The sequence below is a fragment of the Malus sylvestris genome, chromosome 6 (genome assembly GCF_916048215.2).
Source record: "Malus sylvestris chromosome 6, drMalSylv7.2, whole genome shotgun sequence".
In the NCBI taxonomy this organism is placed as follows: Eukaryota; Viridiplantae; Streptophyta; class Magnoliopsida; order Rosales; family Rosaceae; genus Malus; species Malus sylvestris.
The window spans coordinates 30,687,077-30,709,675 of record NC_062265.1 but is presented as its reverse complement, the minus strand read 5'-3'; the positions used below and the strand labels follow the sequence as shown (position 1 = coordinate 30,709,675).

Genomic DNA, 22,599 nt, shown 5'->3' with positions numbered 1-22,599 from the left:
TTTTAATAATTGAGAAAGTCACTTTTTCATTTGCTCTTAACCGTGAAAAAACCAGGAGTGTCGCAGTAGGCACCGTGGTTTTTTCCACTTCCTACAAATCTTGCATCCCCAAATTCCAACTCTCTCTCTTTCCAGCATACTTGACAGTTGCCACAAAAGACACCGGAGTCTCATTTTAATTTTAGTTTTTGGTTCTTCTAGAAAACCTCATTTTACGGTATATTAATACTTTCATATCAATTTTTCTATGATTATAAAAGACGGTTATAATTCTATGTTGAATCCAATTTCGAATATTTTTCAAAATTTCCCATTTCGTGTGCTTGAGTTTGTCTAGAATGGACCAGCCCATAACATGCATCGAGATTCCATGACCGTTAAATCCTTAACCATTGAATCCGGTCCATGCTATGGGCCGACACATTCTAGAAATTTTTCATATACCTGCCCTTTTAAAGGAGCAACATGATGTTGCAAGTACTTTTAAACATGCTTAATTATTGCATTGCTTTACTTGTAGATCAAGCTTGAATGGGTCGGGTCGGGTCGCACGCCGAAACAAACAGCCATTTCAGAGAGTACAGAATTCATCTTCATCATTGCATCTTTTAACTCTTTCAGAGCAAGTAAAGATCAGTAAGATAGCTACAACTTAAAAGGAATGAAAACCCTACACTATGAGAGATTTTTCAGTGTACCGGGAATAGAGTCCGGTATCCCAAGTGTCAAAACACCTAGTATACTGGACCGTCTTCTCGGCATACTGAAAGATTTCTCTTACTCTATGACCCCTCTGTACATAATACATTATCTGCACCAACCACCAAGAAAAATGGCGTTTGGTGACAAATCACGCTCCCTTGAAATCTTACTACAAAGAACAACGAGAGGTGCAGGAAATGAAGAGAACACAAAATATTCCCTTTCGTATCTTCGTCTACTATCGCCGGTGATTTTGCAGGAGGCTGCTAACCGAGAAGGCAATAACATAGCACAAACCTTCGGATTTGCCTTGATCATATCGCATCTATTGATAGCAACCAGGCCAACGATCCAAATACTACGAAAATGACATCGAAAATGCGATGAAAATCTTGTACGGTACCTCTGAATCCAACTCGCTAGTGACGTGTGGCATCTGATATACGCCTTGAGTCACTCCGAATCTCTGCCAAAGGGTTTACAATGAAGCCACTCCTATCCTGGAGCCGAAACCTAAGGTTCTCCAATGCTTCAGCATTGCCACCGTCATCTGCTCTGTAGCGCATGGCTCCTGCCGGTGCAATGCCCCTGGAATTAGGAAGCCCTGGCGTTGAGTACCTGCCTTCTGTTTTCCTCCAGAACTTGGAACTCCAAAAATCAGCACCAGGCAGCAGGCAACACGAGCTGCGGCGTGAGTTGACTTTGGTCATCCTTCCACTTGACAAAGCCAAATCATATGAGATCCCATCCAGTGCTAGCTCTAGCCGTTGTACACGAGTCTCCAACGAACGCATTCCAGTTTGCGAGTTGCCCATGAATTTCTAATGTAAGAAGTGAAACAAAGAAGATGATTAGCAGCAGCCCTACATCAAAATGCACTTCAAATTCACCGTAGTTTCGATTCAAGAGTTGATTATACTTCTTCTTAACAACAGATTGATCATAATATAGGCATGTTAAGAGCTGCAATTATCAAGGAAAATAAAACAAATTACTTAAGAGTAAACTCGATTTTCAAGCAGTGGGAACAAACCTGCACGAGATCAAGTAAGCTGGACTGCTGCTTTTCAATCTGAAGAAGTTGATTGCGGATTCGTGATAAATCCTCGCATTCTCTGTTGTTCTTATGATTATCCTCGGTAACATTACTGACAACAACGGTAGATTCTGTCCTCTCCTCATGATACGGAGCCACACGAGATCCTGACCTTGACCCACCAAATTTGTGCACTTTGTTATCAGAACTCCTACAGAACAAGGCCCGTTTTGTGTTCCCATTGATCCTTCTTTCTGGGATATTCACATCCGTCTCCTTAAAACCGCCATCAAAGGCCCCAGCCGATGAGGGAGCGCCAAGCGCACTAATCTCAGCTTCCCAATCTGAAGGCTTCTTACCGTCTGGTTTCCCTAACATCCCTGGATTCGCCTTCTTGTCCTTACTCTTCAAAGTACTTGTCTTCCTAGCAGTGGTAGCATAAGAACTCTGAGGCGGAGTTGATCTGCTAGCCGAGTTAGCTTTCTTCTTCAATTGAGTAGCTCCGGAACCAGGAGTATCGCTGTTTCTAGACCTAACCGGATGGCGTCCATCACCATCACTTGCATTCTCTGGATCCATCAAAGAACCCGAAACCAATATCGAAAAACAGAAGAACATCAAATAAAATCATTTGAAAGACTAGAAAACCTACTAATCCAATGAATTTGCACAAAACCAAGATCAATTAATCAATGATTCGAATCTAGTAATACCTTTGGAAGAAGCATTTGATCGCGGCGGTGGGGAAGCCTCGTCGGAGAGATCGGGAATCTTCTTCCAAGCCTCCATCATCTGACTCATAACCTCCCTAACACTCTTCACCTATCACACACCATTCCAAATCACCCACATTAACAGTTAAACAAATTTAATTACGCTAAAAACTCGATAATTAATTAAATTTGTCAATTAACACAAAAGAATTAAAATTTACCTTATCAAACTTCCGATTCTCGAACGTTCTTAAGGACCCAGCTTTGAACTCCGACAACGTGTCTCTCTCCACAACCGCCAGCTTGGCAAGCGCTTCCGCCGCGGCCTTCCTCGCGGCCCAGTCCTCGCTGCTCAGGAACCCGACGAGGCAAGGAACCAAGCTCCTCAAAGCACCGTGACCGGTCGCCCCGCCCGACGCGATCACGGACCCGATCAACGTCAGCACCGCCGGCTTCGCCTTATATCCGTCGCACTTTATCAGCTTCTCGAGCCTCGGTAGCAGCCTCGCCAGCTTCGCGGGTTCCGGGTCGGGCGCGGCGTCGATGCCCGACGCCAGGCAAAGGGCCGACCCGATCTGCGAGTTCGGGTCCTGTTCCGTGAAAAGCGCGTCGGTTAGCGGCTTCAGAAACGAGCCGAAAGAAGAGGGCTTGGTGACGTGACAGGAGAGGGAAGCGACGGCATTTTGGCAGGCGGATCGGACCGCCGAGTCCGGGTCGCGGAGCCGCTTGGTAATGCTGGTGAGCATTTTGGAGAGGTACGGGGACAGCGAGTCGCCGTGAGTTTCAGAGAGGACGGTGACGAGGTGTACGCATTGTCGGCGTACCGGAGACTTGTCGGAGGCGTCGGTGGACTGGATGCAAGAGAGAAAAACGGGTACGGATGTCGGTTCGAGGGTCCGGGCGATGGATTCGAGCTCGGAAGCTGCGAGGGAATGAGTGTCACGGTCGGAGAGCTTATTCAGGCAGGTGAAGACCCGGTGCTTGAGGTTCTGGGCGGGAGGCATTGTAGATGGAGCGGTTTTGGTGGAGTCGGGTCGAGTTTACAAGTCCGGCGGCGGAGCTTCCGGAATCTCCAGCAGCATTGCCGGAGGAGCTGACGGTGGTTCGGTCGGTGTGTGTTTAGAGAGAAAGGTGGTTCGAGGCTCTGTGCTTTTAAACCGAAAGTGAAGAGGAGTCGGTGTACGGAACTTTTGAGGCGGGTAATCGCTACGGTGTCGTTTCGGTTAGGGAGGCAGTCGTTATTCGTTAATTACCAGTTTTTTACTTCACTCTAGGATGTTTAGTCATTAAACCTTGTTGGATTACCAAATCACCCTTGATTAGAATGTTTACTTAGAACATGGGAATCGAATCGAGAAGTCATGAATATAGGAATGCACTTGACTATATCTCCAAATCAATCTAATATTTAATTTTAGGATCGGGTATTAGATTACATATTGTATTGTGAGTGTTTTATTTTATTTATCCAGCATTCTGTTTTTTTGAGAAGTCATAATTATAGAGGACAAAAAACGAGAATGCAATCGACTATATATCCAAATCAATCTAGTATATGATTCAGAGATTGAGATTTAGATTAGGAATTGAATTGTGAGCCTCATTTATTTATTTATCCAACATTCTATTTTTAGGGAAGTCATGAATATAGAAGACAAAGAATGGGAATGCAATCGACTCTATCTCTGAGTCAATCTGGTATTTAAGTTGGGGATCGAATATTATATTACGAATTATATACGTGCATTAAAACATTAATACCGGTATTTCGATTGATAAAATGTCATTCAAAACGAGTAAACATGTCACGAGATTGTAGACCGAAATTCACGATTGTATGAGGATGAGTACACGTGAGCCCGACATCGTTGTTAGATGCTGATTGGTCCAATTGGGGAACTTTTAAGAATGGGAGGGATTTCAGGTGGAAGGACCACGGTGGTCCGGGAGACGGGTGAGAAGTAAATTTGGGGACAAGAGAGCACGTGACTAATCATAACACGGTGGTAGATGGCGGGTTAATTTTGGGCCTGGCATTAAGGTGGTCACGTGACATTTGCCGGGGTTAATTATGCCAAAGTCACTGTGCACTGCCGACAATTTTTACTGTTAAAAAATGATAACTACTTGAAGCGAATTTTCTGGTAGTGCATGCGATTCAACTAAATCATAACGGAGTGCATAGTGGTTAACGGAGAGTTTGGTTTACTTGATCATGTTTAAGAACTAATTAATTAATTAATCGAAATTTTAGATTAATCCCTTATTTGTTGCACCTAATAAAAATAAGAGAGAGGTTGAACTAATTAAAGATTCGATAGGATAGCGTATTAGCATGAGAATATATACAAAATTATAAAATTTCAGGCCTTGTGCATCAAATAATAAGAACGTATTGATTTCTTATTTTCAAAAAGGGGTCAGTTGGTGGTTTCGTCACGTCAATCCATCTTTTCGGAGGTCGAAAAACTCACAAAGGCATTATAGCTATAATTTCTATAGTTTTGGTATTTTTTGTACAACGATATTCTACTTTAAAAGAAGTTGAATTAGGTTACGTCACACAATGGACTAGTCATTAATAGGTGTTGAACTCGTCACAATGTTATATGTCTTTGTTATTCATATGAGATGAACCTGACATCTCTCATTTATAAGTAAACTAGCAAAGAGCACACATTTTGTGTGTGTGAACAATTTCTCTTAATAAGTGCATTTTTTTTATACAATTAAGAGAAGCCTCCTTGTCAACGTTTTCCCCTTTTTTTTCTTATTTTGTCCTCCTTATGTAAATATTGTGTATCAAAAGTATGGGTAAATTTGAAAAAAAAAAGGGAAATTTTTTACAAGGAGGGTTCTCTTAATAATATATATATATATAAGAATACCATTAATCGTAATATTGGTTGTTATTTTTATGGTGCTTGACAACAATTAGTGGACCAACAAAATCAAATCAGAAATGCAATTTGTAAATAATTGTGGGCCAAGAAATGTGTGCTTTCGAACCGTACAATAAAATATCGGTCTCAACCTTTCAACCTCTCTCCTTACCTACCTGCCTACTTAACGTCTTAACCAGTTAACCCTTTCATGGGAAAGCTAAATGGTTTCTGAAGCAAAAGAACTCATTACTTCAACTGGATGAACGGCAATGATTGTGGACAAGGAATAAGAAAATTGATACAGACTTGTAAAAGTTATGTATTTTTTGCAGGAAACAATTTAAGTGATTTTAGAACAAAAAAATATTTTCGTTAAAAAGTTTTCAATTTGTTAAAAACACTTCTAAACGAGTTTGTAATCAATAATCACTCTTGCTAGAGTCACAAACAGAAACCAAGACGATGGCATTTGAATTTCAGCCTTTAATAAACCCTAAACCAGCATTTATACATGTAGAAGAACTGTCTTATCTCGACTTTATGCACCAGGTGTGTGTCAGTGTGTGCACGACACGTACACGACTGATGCATGAAACCGAGTTAATCAAGTTTTCATCTTATATAAAAGGTGCCATACAAGCAAAATTTAATGTATGATTGGAGGGACGATAAGGACAACGCACCATACCTTAACGTGTTTTCTAATGTCTTGACTGTTGATGCACAAAACTCATCCATATGTCTCTCATGCAGAGAACGAGAACTTGGGTCTTGGCTCAATTCAGTGAATTCTATTTGCAGGGTGCAGGCCATGTGCAATTTGCTTTGTACGTAGCGCGACAAATAACATGAAGTTTCTAAGCTCAAAACATAAATATGCGGTTTAAGTATTCAAGTAGTAATATATTATAATATATGTATATGTATATGTGTGTGTGTGTATATATATATGTTATATGTATGGGAATTTACACAAGTATCACCTGAACTTGAAAGCATGCACGCTAGTACCACTTGAACTTTCAATTTTAATTTTTAACGACTTTGACTCTCTTAACCGTTGAAATTTACGACATATGTTACTTTCCATTCATTTTAGTTAAAACATGTCACGTGCCTCTCACAGAGAGGAATATTGTTGTCAATCCACTTATTAGGGCTCGCTAGATTCAATTTACGAAGGAAAAGGGCAATTTTTTTTAGCGTCGTTGGAGTTGGGTCATGAAGCGAAAGGGAAAAGTTGATTTCAGAACTAATTTTTGCCAAAAGTTGTTGAAGAATTAAAGTGAATATTGATTGCTGGCATCTATCTTAACATTAATTAAGTGAAGAAGGGTGGAGGATAACAAGTTCAAGCATGTGTCAATTCACTTATTAGGGCTTGCTAGAGTCAATTTATGAAGGAAAAGAGTAATTTTTTGGAGCGTCGTTGGAGTTGGGTCATGAAGCAAAAGAGAAAAGTTGATTTCGGAATTAATTTTTGCCAAAAGTTGTTGAAGAATTAAAGTGAATATTGATTGTTGGCATCTATCTTGGCATTAAGTGAAGAAGGGTGGAGCACAACGAGTTCAGATATGTTGGGAAGCCCCAAGTTGTGTGTATACAAACCATATACAGAGAATGCGGCAGATACTGCCAAGAACAAAACATTCTTTTGGTTAGAGTACTGCATGCTGCCATGCTTGTTTTTCACGTGAAATTTTTTCTTATTTTTCATGTAGATTAATTGGACACATTAATATATATAGTCAATCTTATGATCATTAGGATTTTGATGCCGCGTTGTGCTATTCACACGTCGTTTTTACCCTTCACACATTATTTTAAATTTCTGGTTATCGAATGACTTGAAGAAGATAAAATAACAAAAATTAACATAACGATGACTTATGTATGAATTCTTTTTCCTAAAAACCTTCTACTTCTTTCTTAACTCTTTCACATAGAGTGTGAGAATTTATAACATCGTAATATCTAAGTTTTGGGAATTTTGTTGTAGTATATATCCTTTTGCTTTAATATATAGGTGGGTGACTTAGAATTATAGACAAGACTTTGATTGAACTTATAGGTGTGCAATGTGCATGTTCCAAGGTCATCATACCACATGGGATGTGGACTCAAAATTATCTTGAGTGGCATTATAGCCATTAAAATTATAAATTATTGTATCCTATATATGATGTATCATCTTTCATCATTCACAATTTGTTTCTTTTTATAAAGGAATCAATTGGTGGTTTCGCCAAAGCACTTTTTAGGGACTGAGAAGATTCACAAAGGTATTTCAGTCTTCCTTTAGCTACTATCTTGTGATTCACAACACAAGAATCGAACGCAAAATGTACCGTGTGAAATATAGGTCTAAAGTTCGTCCTTAACTACTGAATCACTGTGGTGATTATCATTCATAACTTGTTTCTGTAATGTGCTTTTAAAATAAGGCTATCATCGGATTCATCACACCTCATAATTCCACATGCAAAGGAAAAGGACAATTAGGTGGTGGCCTTTGGCTTTCAAAGAGAATGAATTAAAAAAAGAACAAAATGTCCTTGGCACCATCTTAGAGTCTTCATTTCTTCACATTTTTTGGGGTTTAATTAGACCTACTTATTTGATTTACTATACAAAATATCAGATAAAACAGTGCGTGGATTATTAATTTTAACAATCTCACTCATTTGATAAAACAATGTGTGAGAGACCAACTCTAGCATAATTCATACTCATATGATAAAACAGTACGTGAGTGACTAAATTCAACAATCTCACCTAAATTTGTGGTTTGTATAATCATATTAGGTCTAAACATTATTTTTGTTTGCTACCCCACTCATAGTGGGTGGGACGTCCCTACTAACCCGAGTGGTTTAGAACGAGCTTAAAGTGACTTCGCAACAGCAATAACATAATTAAAACACCATGCCTCACTTGACCAAGGCTCTATCACCAATCACTTTAATGTCTTACTCAATTATAAGCCTACGCTACCAGGCTAGCCGTCTAAACATTATTTTTACCCCAAAACTTTGATGTTTATACTTTGATGTTATCATTTTTGTAATTTGGGTTTAGGCCATGGTCAACCATATTGAGGACCACAAGATTGTTGGATATGGTAGTCCAAACTTGAAGTTCCCTAACTTTAGGCCTTCAACATCGGATCTAACCAGTCATAGAACCCCACGCAATGAGATGCATACACCTGAAAATTGCCTTGAACTTGTTAGCTGGTTGGCAACATAATTTTGCGGTTGGATTTGAAATGGAAAGGTGAACTAAATAGGACAGGGACAGTTTCAATCTTCCTTTGGTGCTGATTTTATGGACACCCAAGAATTGTTTTTTGGGCCCTCAATAATTTGCCCATCCAAATATTTCGAAAACTTGCTTAAGTTTTAGGCCAATGCAAATCTTTAAAATAAGTCCAGCCCACTTTTTCTTAGTACAGTGAATGCTCTAAGCTCATTTAGTCAGTGAACTGTGTAAAAACAGATGGATAAAAATAGTAAAAGCATTACAAACGTCTATATATTTTTCCATAATTAATTGACTAAACGATCTTATTTTATATTCAACTTTTGATAGAATTATCTTTGCATAGTGATTTATAATATGAATAATTCCTATTATAGGCACAAAATTTTATAAATCAGAGACAAAAATTGTTAAGTTAGAGTTCCTACTCATTATTAAGTAGCTAAGCATTGTTCGTAAGAGCTCCAGTAGCATCAAGAAGATTTCATCAATAATTCTACTTTCCTAGTTGCGGGACTAATTGGGTTTTTGTTCTGGCAAGTCCAAAAACCTTGTTTAATCTTGGCCCGATTTATGCTCTTGGCAAACGCATGTCACAAACTGAAAACTTCGTGCAAAACCGAGCGCAGTAACGTTTTAAAATTCGTATAACCAATTCTAAATAATGAGATAAGATAAGACTGTTATTATTGTTGTTGTAAACTCACACAGTAGTCGAAAAGTTTGTAATAAGTACATGTGAGTTTAAATTTTTAATTAATATTTATTTTGAGTTATATATTTATCTCATGAGTTAGTATGACTCTCATCACCATAAACTTTGTTATTGTATAGGAATCAAACAGTTTGGCCGATAAAGATTGGGTAACAAAAACTCACGCCACTTCAAAAACAGTCCTCTAATCAAACTAATTAGTCTAATTTAAATGGATTAGTGTTTCGCTAAACAAGGAATTTGTGTAAAACTTGAACACATTAAGAGTGTCTCCCCCTATTTAAACGTGATCTTCAATATTTGTTCAGCACTGGTGCTTCGAGTTTAAACTGAGGTAATTAGTATGCTCACTTTTCTACCATATCATCATGCCCTAGAAATTGCATATCTGAATGAGTTTTCGATTCGATTTGTTACTTTTTTTTTTCTTCCTTTTTCTTTGTATTTAATCGTTTGTAGAACAACTATAATCAAATTAACAAATTTCAACCCTGTCATAATTTTTAATCCACGGGTCATGAATAAATCGTTGATTGGTGTGAGATTCATATGAAACTCACCGTTGGTAATATATTTTACATATTTTGCATTATTACTTGGTTCAGTGTCAGACCTATCAAGGGACAAGGGGGTCAATTGACGAGTACTCTCAACTGATCGTCCGAACTCCAATGAGTCTCTTAAATGACTTGGGTGATGCCCCCTTGAAAATTCGAGTTGTCCTTCGTACTCTTACTAAAATAGAGTTGCCCTTCTTTTCTTTTTTTCTTTTTTTTTTAAATATATCTAAAAAAATGCTTGTAAACTTTTACATGTGACCCTCCGAGTAATTTCTCGATATTTTTTTAAGCAAGTTTTTTTCCTTGCGTAAACCCTAATTTGTTGGTTTTTATGAGCATTTTAGTTTTGGACAGCTTCTTGCCGAAAAAGAAAAAAAAATAGAAGATGGTTGCAAGACCCGTTTGGCTTTATGAGGCCAACTTTGAAGACGCGGTAAATTTAGTAAATAAAGTCAAGGTACAACGTTTCAAAGCAACAAATTTGCAAGTGTTGTTTTTTATTTATTTTTTATTTTGACACGAACTATATATGGTTTTTATTTTTTTTCCATTTGTTTTTCTACGTGTTTCCTTTTGCAGAAACGAGACGAGCAAAAATACGAGTTGTTCTTGCATATTCTGAATGAGTTTCGGGCCAAGAAGATAGACATGTCCAAAGTAGTGGACGAGGTTAGTATTATTGTTATTATTTTTGTACATGTATTAGAAATGGAAATTTTGAACACACATCTATGAATATATGTTCACAATCACTCTTAATTATGTGAGTCACTCTTAATTACTTAAGTTACAAACCTCTTGCTAAACGAGGTTCTTATTCATACGACATAACAAGCAACCCGTATATATATATACACACACACACGTAAGTCATAAATTGACTGAAAAAAAACAACATATTATTGAAACTGTTGCTGAATATTGTTGCAGGTGATCCTTCTTCTTCAGGATCGTGATCTTCTCGACGAGTTTTACAGCTTCCTACCACAAGATTTCAGTCGAAAGCTATAGACTGAAAGAAATGTCCAACAATGGAGCCAAAATCTACCACAAATGACTGGATTTGTATTGGATGGTTTACTTATGAACAACGATTTTGTTTACTGGTTTAAATTTCCCAATAATCGATTTAATTTCTATTTATTCAGGTATTGAATTACAAATTGTAATGTTTGCATTGACTTACACTCTTTATTCATAGTCATCGTGTTGATGTTGAAAGACGTTGCACTGCATGTGCTTGTAAGGAGTTTAGCCGCTCTCCTAGTGCCAATATGTTTTAAAGTGAAACATTTAAGTTCACGTGTTGAGCTCAATAACCTATATGTTCTCACGTCACTCAATATATGTTGTTTATGCGTTAAGATAATGATGCACCTTGTTAGCGTGCATTGAGAATGTGATTCTACATTAAAAACTGAATGAACATCTTGCATGTATTAGAATGGAACCTAAACTTGTTTTAGTTGATGGAGCTGAAAATAAGTGGCCTGGTACATGACCATTAGAGCCAATAAGCACTGGCATGCCCTGCAGGACCTGCATCTCCATGAAGATTAAGCATATAATTTTTTTTCTTTTGGAGCAGAGCCTTTTTTTTTGTCCAATTGGAGTAGAGCAATTAATTTAGGCCATTTTTTGTAACTTTGTTATTGATTGAATTCCAAAAGGTCTTTTTTTTTTGTTTTTTTTTTTTACACATACGATATTATTTGTATTATTGAGTGAAAAGTGTGTTAAGCCTTACAGTAAACTAACCACAATAATTCAGTTTCAATTCGTCGTAGTGAGAATCGAACTAAAACTTCTCATTTACAAGTGAAGAAGAATATCACTATTCTATCGTTTGGATAGTGAAAGATTTTGGTTATGTGGGACCTACATGGATGGCACATCATCAAACTAACAGTTATTTTATGAAAGTTGACAGCAAAGATCAATGCTACATGTTTTATTAAGTTAAGGAACGAATTCTAAACACGATGGGAGGTCATATACAAATTTTAAATTTGCTCTGAAATTTTGTTCACGTTGCAATGCATATTAATTAACACACGATTATGCCGCAGCTACCAACAGCTCGATTTCTTGAATTGGAAAAAACAATATGGCTATATGCCTGCCTGCTAGTCAAAGACTATCTCAAAGCAAAAAGCCGATTACTTCATTTTTTTCCCTCGATATTTATGCATATTTATAAATATTTTTTTAGGCAACGTATTTTTTGGAATCTTAAATATTTTGATCGACGTCAATATTATATATCGTGTTCGACGTCTTCACTACATATATGATTGATAGGGGTGGAATTCCACATGGTGTGACGTCAATATATATGGTGATGGGTTTTAAGGTTGGTTTAGTACTATAATTTTGACTAATCATCTCCTTAATCATCACTTAAATATAGCTTTAAGAGTTTAGACGTCATCTCATTAGTCGTCAAATCATATCCAAATATACATGCATCAAAGATATGTGTACATATATTTTAATGAAATGTTGATCTTCTGTATAATTGGTATGATGCATGAAACGTGCATGTACAACATGTGGTTAGTTCCAGTTTTACGAAGCATTTTGTCTAGCATCTTGCCCTCATGGCAACCTAGTTGATTAAGAACATCAAAGAAATAAGAATATCATCTGAAATTACAAACTATTCATGGCCACTACTACAAAAGGGGATATCACTGGCGTTTTAAAACCGACAAGAAACACTAGTTAATGTCGGATATTTGGTAAAAAATCGACATTAAATCGCGCAATGTCGGATAGAGTTACTGACACCAATACTACCCCCACAAAAGGGTAATGACGTCGCTTATTCCCCTTAATCCGCCACCAAGAAGTAAAGTAATATAAATTAAAAATAAAAAACAGCGTCGCTTAAAAGCGACATCGCCCCTTACGTCGCTTTTAAGCAACATGAAAATCTGACATGATAGCACTAAAAAGCGACATTAAGTAACAAATAAACAATTAAATAATCAGACATTAAGTATTCATGGCTTGATACTTACTGTTACGTTTTAGAATTCGTAATTCTTATGATGATTAGTAGGATTTGCGTTATGTGTTTCTTCTCTTCGACTATGACCTTGATTAGTAATGTTGATGTTCTTTTGTGCACTCCCTCCATGTGTTGAAAACGCGTCGTAGCGAACTATACTGATCTCTCTTGTGCACGTACAGTAGGGAAGCCATTTATAAAAGCTCCCGACAGTCCAGCAAACTAATGTTATTTTGTGACCCTTCTGGTTGTCTTAGACATGTTATTCGTTCGGAACATTTAATGTATTATCTGGAAGTGATTTGTAGCACACTCAAGCAAATTTAACGTGCCGGTGTAGGATGTATGATAAGATTGAATCCTATTGTGCCGTTCTGTGTAAATCTTTTTAGTTTGATCTCGAGTACGTCGGAACGGGGTGTGTCAAGTTCTATATTTCGCGATTGATCTTGAAAACGAACAAATCCACGAAAAATCCAGATTTTTCTGTTACTCTGTAAGGGTTACAGGAACTGGCATACATTTTGACATACACAATGAAGACGACTCTACATCTTATTCTCAGTTCCTACTTGTTGGAGCCAAATTCGCGCACCACCGTGCTGCTACGCTTGTACATTTCCTAAACCATTTACGAAGCATTTTGTCTAGCATCTTGCCCTCATGGCAACCTAGTTGATTAAGAACATCAAAGAAATAAGAATATCATCGACTTTTTATGTAGATATGTCAATGAGTCTGAAGAAGCATATCTTGATGAATCTTGATCAACAATTGATAGCAACGATCAAATTAAATATTTCCCAATAATATAACTAAACCAACATAAGTTTATTGTCACACTATGTGTCATCAAATGACTTTTTAGTCAAAACTATCTCTAAAATTGGTATAATTCTTTACTTTAGTCCCTGACAATGAAAATCGATAGAAGTGGTCCTTCAATTTGTCCACCGTAAATCATTTTGGTCATTTCATGAAAAATATGTAAATATTCTTGTTAAGTGGAATAGTTGGTTTGGTAAAAAAAAAACCCTTAAAAAAGGTGGTCACGTGATCATTCATGTGACAATTTAACAAATATATTGACAGTTTTTTCATGAAATGATCAAAATAATTCATGATAGACAAACTCAGAAACCACTTATATCGATTTTTATTGTGAAGAACTAAACTGAGAATCTATATCAATCTCAAACAACCATATTGGTTAAAAAGCGGTCATCAAATAAATATGAACTTATTATATTGGCTGTCATCGTATGAACAATAAATAAACTTATAGTACGAAACACGTAGATACCACACCAACCACATAATATTTATTGATACCCTAACAAGTTAAAATTTTGAATTAAATAAGCAATTAATGCATGCATTTTATGATGGAAGATAAGAGTAGTAGTAATATAAATATATATTTGACAATTGTCTTTATGTTAATTGTACTTCTGTCCTAATCCAATTCAAATGGTCAGAAGAAAGTAGAAATTTGTAAGGAGTTGAGTTTCATTAAGTATTTGAATTCACGTCACCATCTTGAACTTCTATAAACCCTAAACAACGACGTGCATTCATGTTATTTTTCATGCAAAACTTTAAAAAAAAAAAAAAAAAAAAAACTTTTTCATGCTGAACTTTGAGCAATCATGAAAATGCGTCCAAAACGAGAAGAAAGTGTAGAAAGAGAAAACAAGCGTAAAATTATTACTTGCATTGCAGCCCATTAAGCAAACCGTAAGTCTTACCATGAAAATACAACTTAAACAAGAAAAAAGTGCAAAATGAGAAAACTGAGTGTAAAATTACTATTTATTACAAATTTGCCGGGATATGAAATACTCGATACAATGAATTTCAAAGATGCGGTCAAATTGTGCAAAGATAGCTATCGAACACGCTTTCTTAATCACATTGATTCTCCTATGGATATTGTCGTTAAAATAAGAATACAACAATAACAATAACAACTAGGGCTTATCTCACTAAGTGAAATCAGCATTTTTTTAGGATTCGTATAATAAGGATTCAACGTGAATGATGAAAAATAAGAATAATAGACAAAATTCTAATCAATTTAATTATACAGCTTAAACATATTACAAATAATATTATAGATAGAGTTTGTAAACCTTGGGCACCAAGTATACTTGGACCCAAAGTAAATTAGTTAACACAAAATTCTAAATTAATAAAAAATAATAAAAATACTTTTTTTTAGGGAAAAATACGTTATTCATTGCAACGGAATAGAAAACGTACAAACTGAGGATAATGTGCTTTATGAGCCTCGATAAAACCTTTTCGGACCTTTCAACCAGATCGAAGGAGAAAGAGCATCCCGCACAACATGAGAAGACTATCCTCACATGACAATACAAATGAAAACCAAAGAAATTACAAACTTTCATCAATCAAAATGTCCCTAAGTAAATCAAGGGGGTCTTCAAACCACAAGAATTGTTGATCACTTCCAACTCCAACTCGAGCCAACCGATGTTAATTTAATTTAATTTTTTTTTAATTTTTAAAAATAAATTAAGAAGGTTATAGATATTAATGTGTAATTTAGTGTATCTCATCTGGAATTTATTTTTACGTTCGTGCACCAATATTTTTGTAATTATTCAGAAGATAAAAGGTCCTAGAGAATCAAAACCTGAAACGACGGCGTATCGGATTTAAAGTCTCCGTGAACCGGAATCATGCACTTTTTTTCGTTAAAAGCACTTTACAAAATAACCCTTTCCGTACATAAATAATCCCCTAAAAAAGAATCAAAATTCTGTGAACCTCAACGGGACAAGCCCGAAAATAATATAAAATGCAGGGGCATTTACGTGAATAAACAGCTATATAAATGTAACTCACCCAGACGTTTCTAGAAGCACACAGGGGCGAGCGGAGCAGAGAAGTTTACGATTTTCCGTTATCCATCTTGTTCTCTCCCTCTCTCAATCTCTCGAAGATTTTTACCAAATTTTAGGGTTTTTCTGTGAATCTTTGGAATTTTGAATCCGTCCGTTGAGAAAGGAACAATGCTTTCCGATGCAATTACCAGCGCCTCCGTCCATGCAGCCCCGAACAGCGGCGGCAGGGATTTGGGGAAGAAGAAGAGGGTGAGATTTCAAATTTTAATTCCCTCTTTTTTTAGTTTTCTTGAGATTCTAGGTGCGAAAGTTTGTTTCTTGATTGATTTTTGACGATTTGGTTGATTTATTTGGGGATTTTTCAGGCCAGGTCTGCCAAATTGAAGCAGTGCAAGCTCGATGTTCGTCGGGAGCAATGGCTTTCTCAAGGTGTGCCTGCGATCTTATAATTTATACATTTAATTTGCTTTGCGATTGAATATGTCGTTAAATTTCGGAGGTTTGTGGGGTTTTCTGTAAAAAAATTTTGTTTTTGGCATTTGATTGATTGGATTTGGTGCGATTTAGGCGCTGTGAAGAACAAGGATTGCAAGGAGGAACTGAACGGCGTCGTTAAAGCGGGAAAAGAGCGGAATCACAACCGTTCATTTGGTAATCTGGGGATGAGGCCCAGGGGTGGACAGATTGACGGATCGATCCACCATCACCATCACCATGACAGCGATTTGGAGTTGAACAGTCCGACCAGTTTGACAAGTAGTGTCTTGGGCAGCAACTATTCCGAGACTACATTTACTAGCAGCAGTAGTAGCAGCGGTGGCTGTTGCTCTGGTAATATCACAGAGGATGAGGAAGGTGGTGGTGACGATGGTTGCTTGGACGATTGGGAAGCGGTGGCTGACGCCTTAGCTGCGGATGAGAAGCCGAAAATCCCATGTCCAGAATCGCCCCCAGAGCATGATCCAATTGCTCAAATGGTTTCTCCTCAGGAAACGACTATTGGGTCTGATGGGGTTGAGAATTTGAACCCTCAGTGCGGCAGAGCTATCCCTAAAGCTTGGGGGAATGGCCATGCTTGGAGGCCTGACGATGCTTTTCGGCCTCAGAGTCTGCCCAATTTGGCTAAGCAGCTTAGCTTGCCGAATTCAAACCGGAAACATTACAGTTGTGGTGGTGTTCCTTGGGCCTATAATGGTGGTGCCGTGCCATCCTCGTGTCCTATATGCTATGAAGATTTGGATTTCACGGACACGAGCTTTTTGCCTTGCTTGTGCGGATTCCGGCTCTGCCTTTTCTGCCACAATAGGATTCTGGAGGAGGATGGCCGCTGTCCCGGCTGCAGGAAGCCATACGAGCATGAGCCTGTTGAGGCAGGGACAAGTGTGCATGGAGGAAGTCTCACATTTCAGCTGCCTCGTTCTTGTAGCATGATCACAAGGTCTTAAGGAGAGCTTCTGCTTTTCGTGAGTTATGTATGCTGGTCTCTGGTTTTTCATGTCCTCGGTTTTGTGTGTTTTACAGTGTTAGAATTTGATTTCGCTAGTTAGATGTGGGTATATAGGGTTTTGAGCGCCCGGAATTGACCTGCTTCTATTTTGAGTTGGTTCTTATCTGTATGGTGCATTTGCTGATTTAGAGAGCTCGGTGACTCAGTGTTCTTATGTGAATATATAAGGTGGTATAGAAATTCAATACATGAATCAATTATTCTCTGGTATGCTGCTACTTTTAGTTTAATTTTTCCTAATTTATGTAGTATTTGATTGTCGTATTTTAGTTTTGGTTTATTTTCATTTCTAATTAATGGTGTAGAAGGCATCCGTATCCCGGATGAGTTGTTCCTAATGGTTTAAACTCTATAGTTTCTTCATAATTGTACATCTCTATGGCTGGATTTGGATTCAAACGCGAGGTCTCTTTCATTAATCTCAGCTGTTAAGTCATGGTAATCTAGAAATTTCGGATCTTGTTTGTGGTCCATTAATATTTTTGTTTAACTTCTGAGAACAATGTTACACACTTAACTGTTTATACTTCTAATGTAGGGGATCTTAGTCTTCTAAGGTTATGGTGTGTAGAATTTTCATGTGGAGCTTCGTCTGGGTAAGATTTCTGTACATGGGCATCAGTCTTTTAAGGTTAACATGGATATTAGCAAACCCTAATCTACAATTATTTTGTGCTGGTAACTTGTTTCATGTGAGAGAATAGGGTACAATTTCAAGAGGGAACCTAGGAGCGTTCCTTGCTCAGGACGGTGTTGGTACACCATCGTCGAGGGTGTTAACCCCTCTGTCGAGGGCTATGCACCTCTTCAACTTCTATTTCTGGATTAGTCAAATGTTTAAGGCATGAAGGTATTAGACTTATGTTGCATTTGATTTAGTACTAGTTATCCTTATCTCTTTCGACAAAAAAAATACAGAGGGTATCTTTTTATCCCTCAGGAACCCGGAGATAATGACTCCGGTCACTTGGATGTCCTTGTGCTTTTCTTGGCTTTTCGTGTTCCTATCACTGTTTAACTTTGACTGTGTGCATGGATTCTGTGTTGTTTCTCAAGCAGCCTTAGCAAGGAAATTAAACTCAACTGTTTCACTTGCATTTCTTCATATATGGAATGGTTTGTAACTTTGTATACATCATTCTGCCTTCTGCGCGTAACGAAACTATTCATGGCTTGATACTTACTGTTACGTTTTAGAATTCGTATTTCTTATGGTGATTAGTAGGATTTCCTTTATGTGTTTCTTCTCTTCGACTATGACCTTGGTTAGTAATGTTGATGTTCTTTCGTGCACTCCCTCCATGTGTTGAAAACGCGTTGTGGCGAACTATACTGATCTCTCTAGTGCATGTACAGTAGGGAAGCCATTTATAAAAGCTCCCGACAGTCCAGCAAACTAATGTTATTTTGTGACCCTTCTGGTTGTCTTGGACATGTTATTCGTTCGGAACATTTAATGTATTATCTGGAAGTGATTTGTAGCACACTCGAGCAAATTTACCGTGCCGGTGTAGGATGTATGATAAGATTGAATCCTGTTGCACCGTTCTGTGTAAATCTTTTAGTTTGATCTCGAGTACGTCGGAACGGGGTGTGTCAAGTTCTATATTTCGCGATGGATCTTGAAAACGAACGAATCCACGAAAAATCCAGGTTTTGCTGTTATTCTTTAAGGGTTACAGGAACTGGCGTACATTTTGACATACACAATGAAAGACGACTGTACAACTTATTCTCGGTTCCTACTTGTTGGAACCAAATTCGCGCACCACCGTGCTGCTACGCTTGTACATTTCCTAAACCATTCACAAGTTGCGAAATCGTTTCTGTTTTTAGGTCAGCGGGGAGTTTGCTCCACCATTCCTCGAAGGTGGACGACTTGAGCAACACATCCTTACCGATCACCCCGTCCTGAATCCATTGCCCTACTTGCTCCTGAACTCTCAAAACTCTCTCCCTTTCCTCGTATACCGCCGCAAAGTTGCCGGAAAGCTTGTGCAACTCCTCCACATCTGCCCAGAAGCAGGACTCCGTGCATGAACCAGTTTGCAGTTTCTGTTCGAACTCGAGCCATCTCTGCGTCCATTTGTGGCGCGTTGGCCTGCCTTTCTTCATATAGGTTCCGGTATCTTCGTCCAATGAGTGCCTGTAGTAGTTAGCAACATCGAGAGGCTCGACAAGGCGGCGAAACCTAGTTCCAAGGTTTATCCACTCTTTCTTAGCCTCCAGTTCATCGGGGAGGTCGTATCTTTTCAACATTTCGATGATCTCATCCCATATACCTGTTAGCTCAATCCTGCTCAAATTAGCAACGAAATCTGTCTTGTTTTTATGAATTTTGAAGGCGTCGTAATATCCGACAGTGTGCTCGCATAAGGCCCTGTAGTCTTCAATTATTTTCAAATGTTTCGTGATCATCTCCATTTTTGAACCAACTTTCTCCTGGTTTCTTCGTTTTTGCTTCTCGAATTCTCCCGCTGCGCGAAGGCATAATCTAGCCTTTTCGCTCTGCGATTTTATACAAAGTTAGAACGTACAATTTTGAAAAGAAGCGATGTAATATTATCGAAACGATAAAAGTACTTACCAAGCCAAGGTCATCAAAGAAACCATCTGAGGCTAAGGGGAGCGTTTCTAGGTTATCATCATAAGTCACACACTGCATTTCCAAGCTGCCTTCAAGCTCATTTTCGTAGGCCAAATGCTCGTTTAAGCATTTGAGCACGATCCTTGCCCCTTCACTTTCGCTGCTCAATTGACACGAGTAGAACAAGAGTTGCAGCACAGCTTCAGGGTTTTTCATGACAACCAGTTTCCCGTTGCCGGTGCAAAAAATGTAAGTTCCGAAAGGTTTGTACGGGCTTAGCTTAACGAACTTTTTTACAGTTTCGAGTAATAGGTTGGTGCTCCCTTGTAGTTTGGAGGCAGCATGAGTTGTAAGAGATGCTGCATTTCTCATCACATTTCTAAACAAATAGAAGGCTTCCGGGGATGATCCAATCGACTCACTCGCATAGGCGGGGGAATTTGGGTTGAAGAAGGGAAGGATCCTGTCGAATTCATGTTGAATCAAAGAGAGCGGAGCAAGCAGAATCCGAGGGATAATGTCATATCTCATGACAAAATGTATGAAGTATTGAGACCAATTTTCTCTCCTAAGAGCATGGGAAATAATATGGTTACCAATAAGGGGAGACCCGAAAGTCACACAGAAAAATGTTTCATTGCTTTGTTTCGGGTAATTTTCCAAGCACCAGATTGTGGCAAGCATGGCAGTTGCGCCGCCTGTAGAGTGGCCGGTAAATACTATTCTCTTCTTTTCATTGACAGCCTCTTGCACCTGGGAGAATTAAGAATGAAAGACCACCTGAGTTACTAATTAACATCCCGCAACACATTATATTTGTGCGTACTAAGGCATAGCCAATAGGTGTCGGGTTTTATTACAAAATGTCAGAGCATTATTAGTTTAGTAAACTAGGAAAATTGCTCTGAAGAAAACTATACGTTTTATACAAAATCACTTAATTAGCACATCGGGAGGAAAAATCTCCATGCAGTAGACAGTTTTTCTGAAGTATTGGATTTGAAGTGTTTTTCTTTGAAGTGTAAGCTATCAAGTGCTTATACATGAAAAGTCCGTATCAGTTTTAGCACTTATATATTTTTATTGTGAATACACTCGCTTATATATAGCGTTTTATTTTGTCAAGTTTTCGACGTAGTACTTCACATTCTTTTACATATAATGTTTATGTGGCAAAATTAAAAATTTACAATTAGCAACTATAGCAAATGAATAACAATAACATATTGATACCTTATTTTTAAGCTGGGAATTCTGCAATACATGTTCAAACTTCTGCAAAAAGGCTTGGTTGAAACTTGCAATTGCAAAATCTTGGTTCCCACCAGGTCCTGCAGCTTCATCATAATAACCTATGTTTTTCAGGGAAGGAAAGAGTGAAAGTTGGATCGTTTTTTCCCCAAAAGCACTTTCTCCAGAAGCCCAACTCTCCACAGACCAAGATCCTGGGAAGCTGAAAACAACATCTGATGATCCAGAAGCAGATTTCTCCACATGAAACAGATCATCTGGGGATTTGTGTGCTTTGAAGGCAAGAGAGCAGCTTTTCTTGATAAGCTCCTCGCTTATATTCAACTTCTCTCCAAGCCTTTCACTTCCCATTTTTCTAAATTATGGTTTTTTTTTTCTTTCTCGTTTTTGATGATTTGATTTGGGTCTTGCTTTAAAGGAGTGGCGGGATGGAATGGTGGGGAAAATTATAAGGATGCCCGCAAGTCTTGACCAAGACTTGGGCTTCCTGTTTTGTTTTGGTTGGAATTCTTGTTTTTACTTTTCAGCAGACAACTATTCAAAGTATGAATTACTGTACTATTCTTATATTACCAATTAGTTTTATAATAAAACTTCAACTTTTTTTTTTTAATTTCCGTCATCTGCGCTCCCACACACAACAAAGGAGGACGCACCTTTATTTGAGTTCATTAGTGGCCCGCTTGGTTGCAAGTAGGTGTAAAGATGACATGGTCTTCCAAACGTATGATTGACGTGGTTGGGATATTCCTATCAACTGTTTATTAATTGTCATTAAACAAGTAATGCTTGACCTTGGCTGACGACGAGGCTTGAATTTGATGTACTTCACATGTAAGTTTCCTGGTTATTCCAAAAAATGTTTTCTTAATATTTAAAGAATACTAGAAGTTGACGACAAAAAAACAAAAAAGAAGACTAGAAGAAAATGTTTTCTTAGTACTGCAATGCAAGGTCCTTGCCTTCCACTTTCGTCGAAAGTTTCTTCTCACTTTGCAGGAAATTGTGTTTGCTCTGTTGATTTGGAAATTTACTGAAAAATAGAGCTAGAATGGAGACATTGTTTTTGTTTTTATTGTGGATTTAGTGCTATTTCCGTTCTTTTTTTGGCGTGTAAATTATTGTGGTATTTATGCAATGAATTGTCATGCTCACTAGCTTGTATCGAGCCACACAACCTCAACAGTTGCATTTTGTTGTCATATTTTTGTGACCATTCTGGTTCCCTTAAGAAAAGTATATATAGATGTTATTTGTGCTGAACATTCATATAGCATGTGTGGAACCAAAACTATTACAAATGAAAACTGTACTTGTAAGTTGTAACCAAAACTATACCAAAGCAAAACACTAAAACTGTAGAGAGTGAATTCAAACTTGGATGAAGAGCCGGAGCCAGGCAGAGGAACGCTTCGTTCTGTAACATGGGGGCCACTTTCATAGGAAGGAGAGTCTGACCGTTACAAGTTACGTTACAGGCTTAGGTAGATTAAAAGTCA

The 22,599-nt window shown here is 37.9% G+C and overlaps 3 protein-coding genes across 3 annotated transcripts; 1 reads left to right on the top strand and 2 right to left on the bottom strand.

Annotated features, from left to right (window-relative positions):
- Positions 1-569: 569 nt before the first annotated feature.
- On the bottom strand, positions 570-3,738 carry LOC126626274 (TORTIFOLIA1-like protein 3). The gene is made up of 4 exons (XM_050295535.1): positions 2,673-3,738; positions 2,452-2,560; positions 1,736-2,307; positions 570-1,523 (listed from the first exon to the last, which is right to left on the bottom strand). The coding sequence occupies exons 1-4, from the start codon at positions 3,453-3,455 to the stop codon at positions 1,122-1,124; spliced, it is 1,866 nt and encodes a 621-aa protein (XP_050151492.1). The 5' UTR covers positions 3,456-3,738; the 3' UTR covers positions 570-1,121.
- Positions 3,739-15,771: 12,033 nt separating this feature from the next.
- LOC126626273 (uncharacterized) lies at positions 15,772-17,472 on the top strand. The gene is made up of 3 exons (XM_050295534.1): positions 15,772-16,004; positions 16,121-16,184; positions 16,323-17,472. Exons 1-3 carry the CDS (start codon positions 15,924-15,926, stop codon positions 17,198-17,200), a joined length of 1,023 nt encoding a protein of 340 aa, XP_050151491.1. The 5' UTR covers positions 15,772-15,923; the 3' UTR covers positions 17,201-17,472.
- A 1,427-nt stretch (positions 17,473-18,899) lies between these two features.
- Positions 18,900-21,515, bottom strand: LOC126626272 (protein EDS1L-like). The gene is made up of 3 exons (XM_050295533.1): positions 21,083-21,515; positions 19,850-20,602; positions 18,900-19,770 (listed from the first exon to the last, which is right to left on the bottom strand). The coding sequence occupies exons 1-3, from the start codon at positions 21,449-21,451 to the stop codon at positions 19,042-19,044; spliced, it is 1,851 nt and encodes a 616-aa protein (XP_050151490.1). The 5' UTR covers positions 21,452-21,515; the 3' UTR covers positions 18,900-19,041.
- Positions 21,516-22,599: the final 1,084 nt, after the last annotated feature.

What these genes read in the sequence shown, in the direction of transcription:
- LOC126626272 (XM_050295533.1), bottom strand. Translation starts at nt 21,451, where the DNA reads ATGGGAAGTGAAAGGCTTGGAGAGAAGTTGAATATAAGCGAGGAGCTT. An exon ending in ATTCCCAGCTTAAAAATAAG is followed by an intron (nt 20,603 to 21,082) that starts GTATCAATATGT and finishes TAATTCTCCCAG; the next exon opens with GTGCAAGAGGCTGTCAATGA. An exon ending in TCTTTGATGACCTTGGCTTG is followed by an intron (nt 19,771 to 19,849) that starts GTAAGTACTTTT and finishes ATAAAATCGCAG; the next exon opens with AGCGAAAAGGCTAGATTATG.
- LOC126626273 (XM_050295534.1), top strand. Translation starts at nt 15,924, where the DNA reads ATGCTTTCCGATGCAATTACCAGCGCCTCCGTCCATGCAGCCCCGAAC. An exon ending in ATTTGGGGAAGAAGAAGAGG is followed by an intron (nt 16,005 to 16,120) that starts GTGAGATTTCAA and finishes GGGATTTTTCAG; the next exon opens with GCCAGGTCTGCCAAATTGAA. An exon ending in GGAGCAATGGCTTTCTCAAG is followed by an intron (nt 16,185 to 16,322) that starts GTGTGCCTGCGA and finishes GGTGCGATTTAG; the next exon opens with GCGCTGTGAAGAACAAGGAT.
- LOC126626274 (XM_050295535.1), bottom strand. Translation starts at nt 3,455, where the DNA reads ATGCCTCCCGCCCAGAACCTCAAGCACCGGGTCTTCACCTGCCTGAAT. An exon ending in AGAATCGGAAGTTTGATAAG is followed by an intron (nt 2,561 to 2,672) that starts GTAAATTTTAAT and finishes GGTGTGTGATAG; the next exon opens with GTGAAGAGTGTTAGGGAGGT. An exon ending in ATCAAATGCTTCTTCCAAAG is followed by an intron (nt 2,308 to 2,451) that starts GTATTACTAGAT and finishes TGATGGATCCAG; the next exon opens with AGAATGCAAGTGATGGTGAT.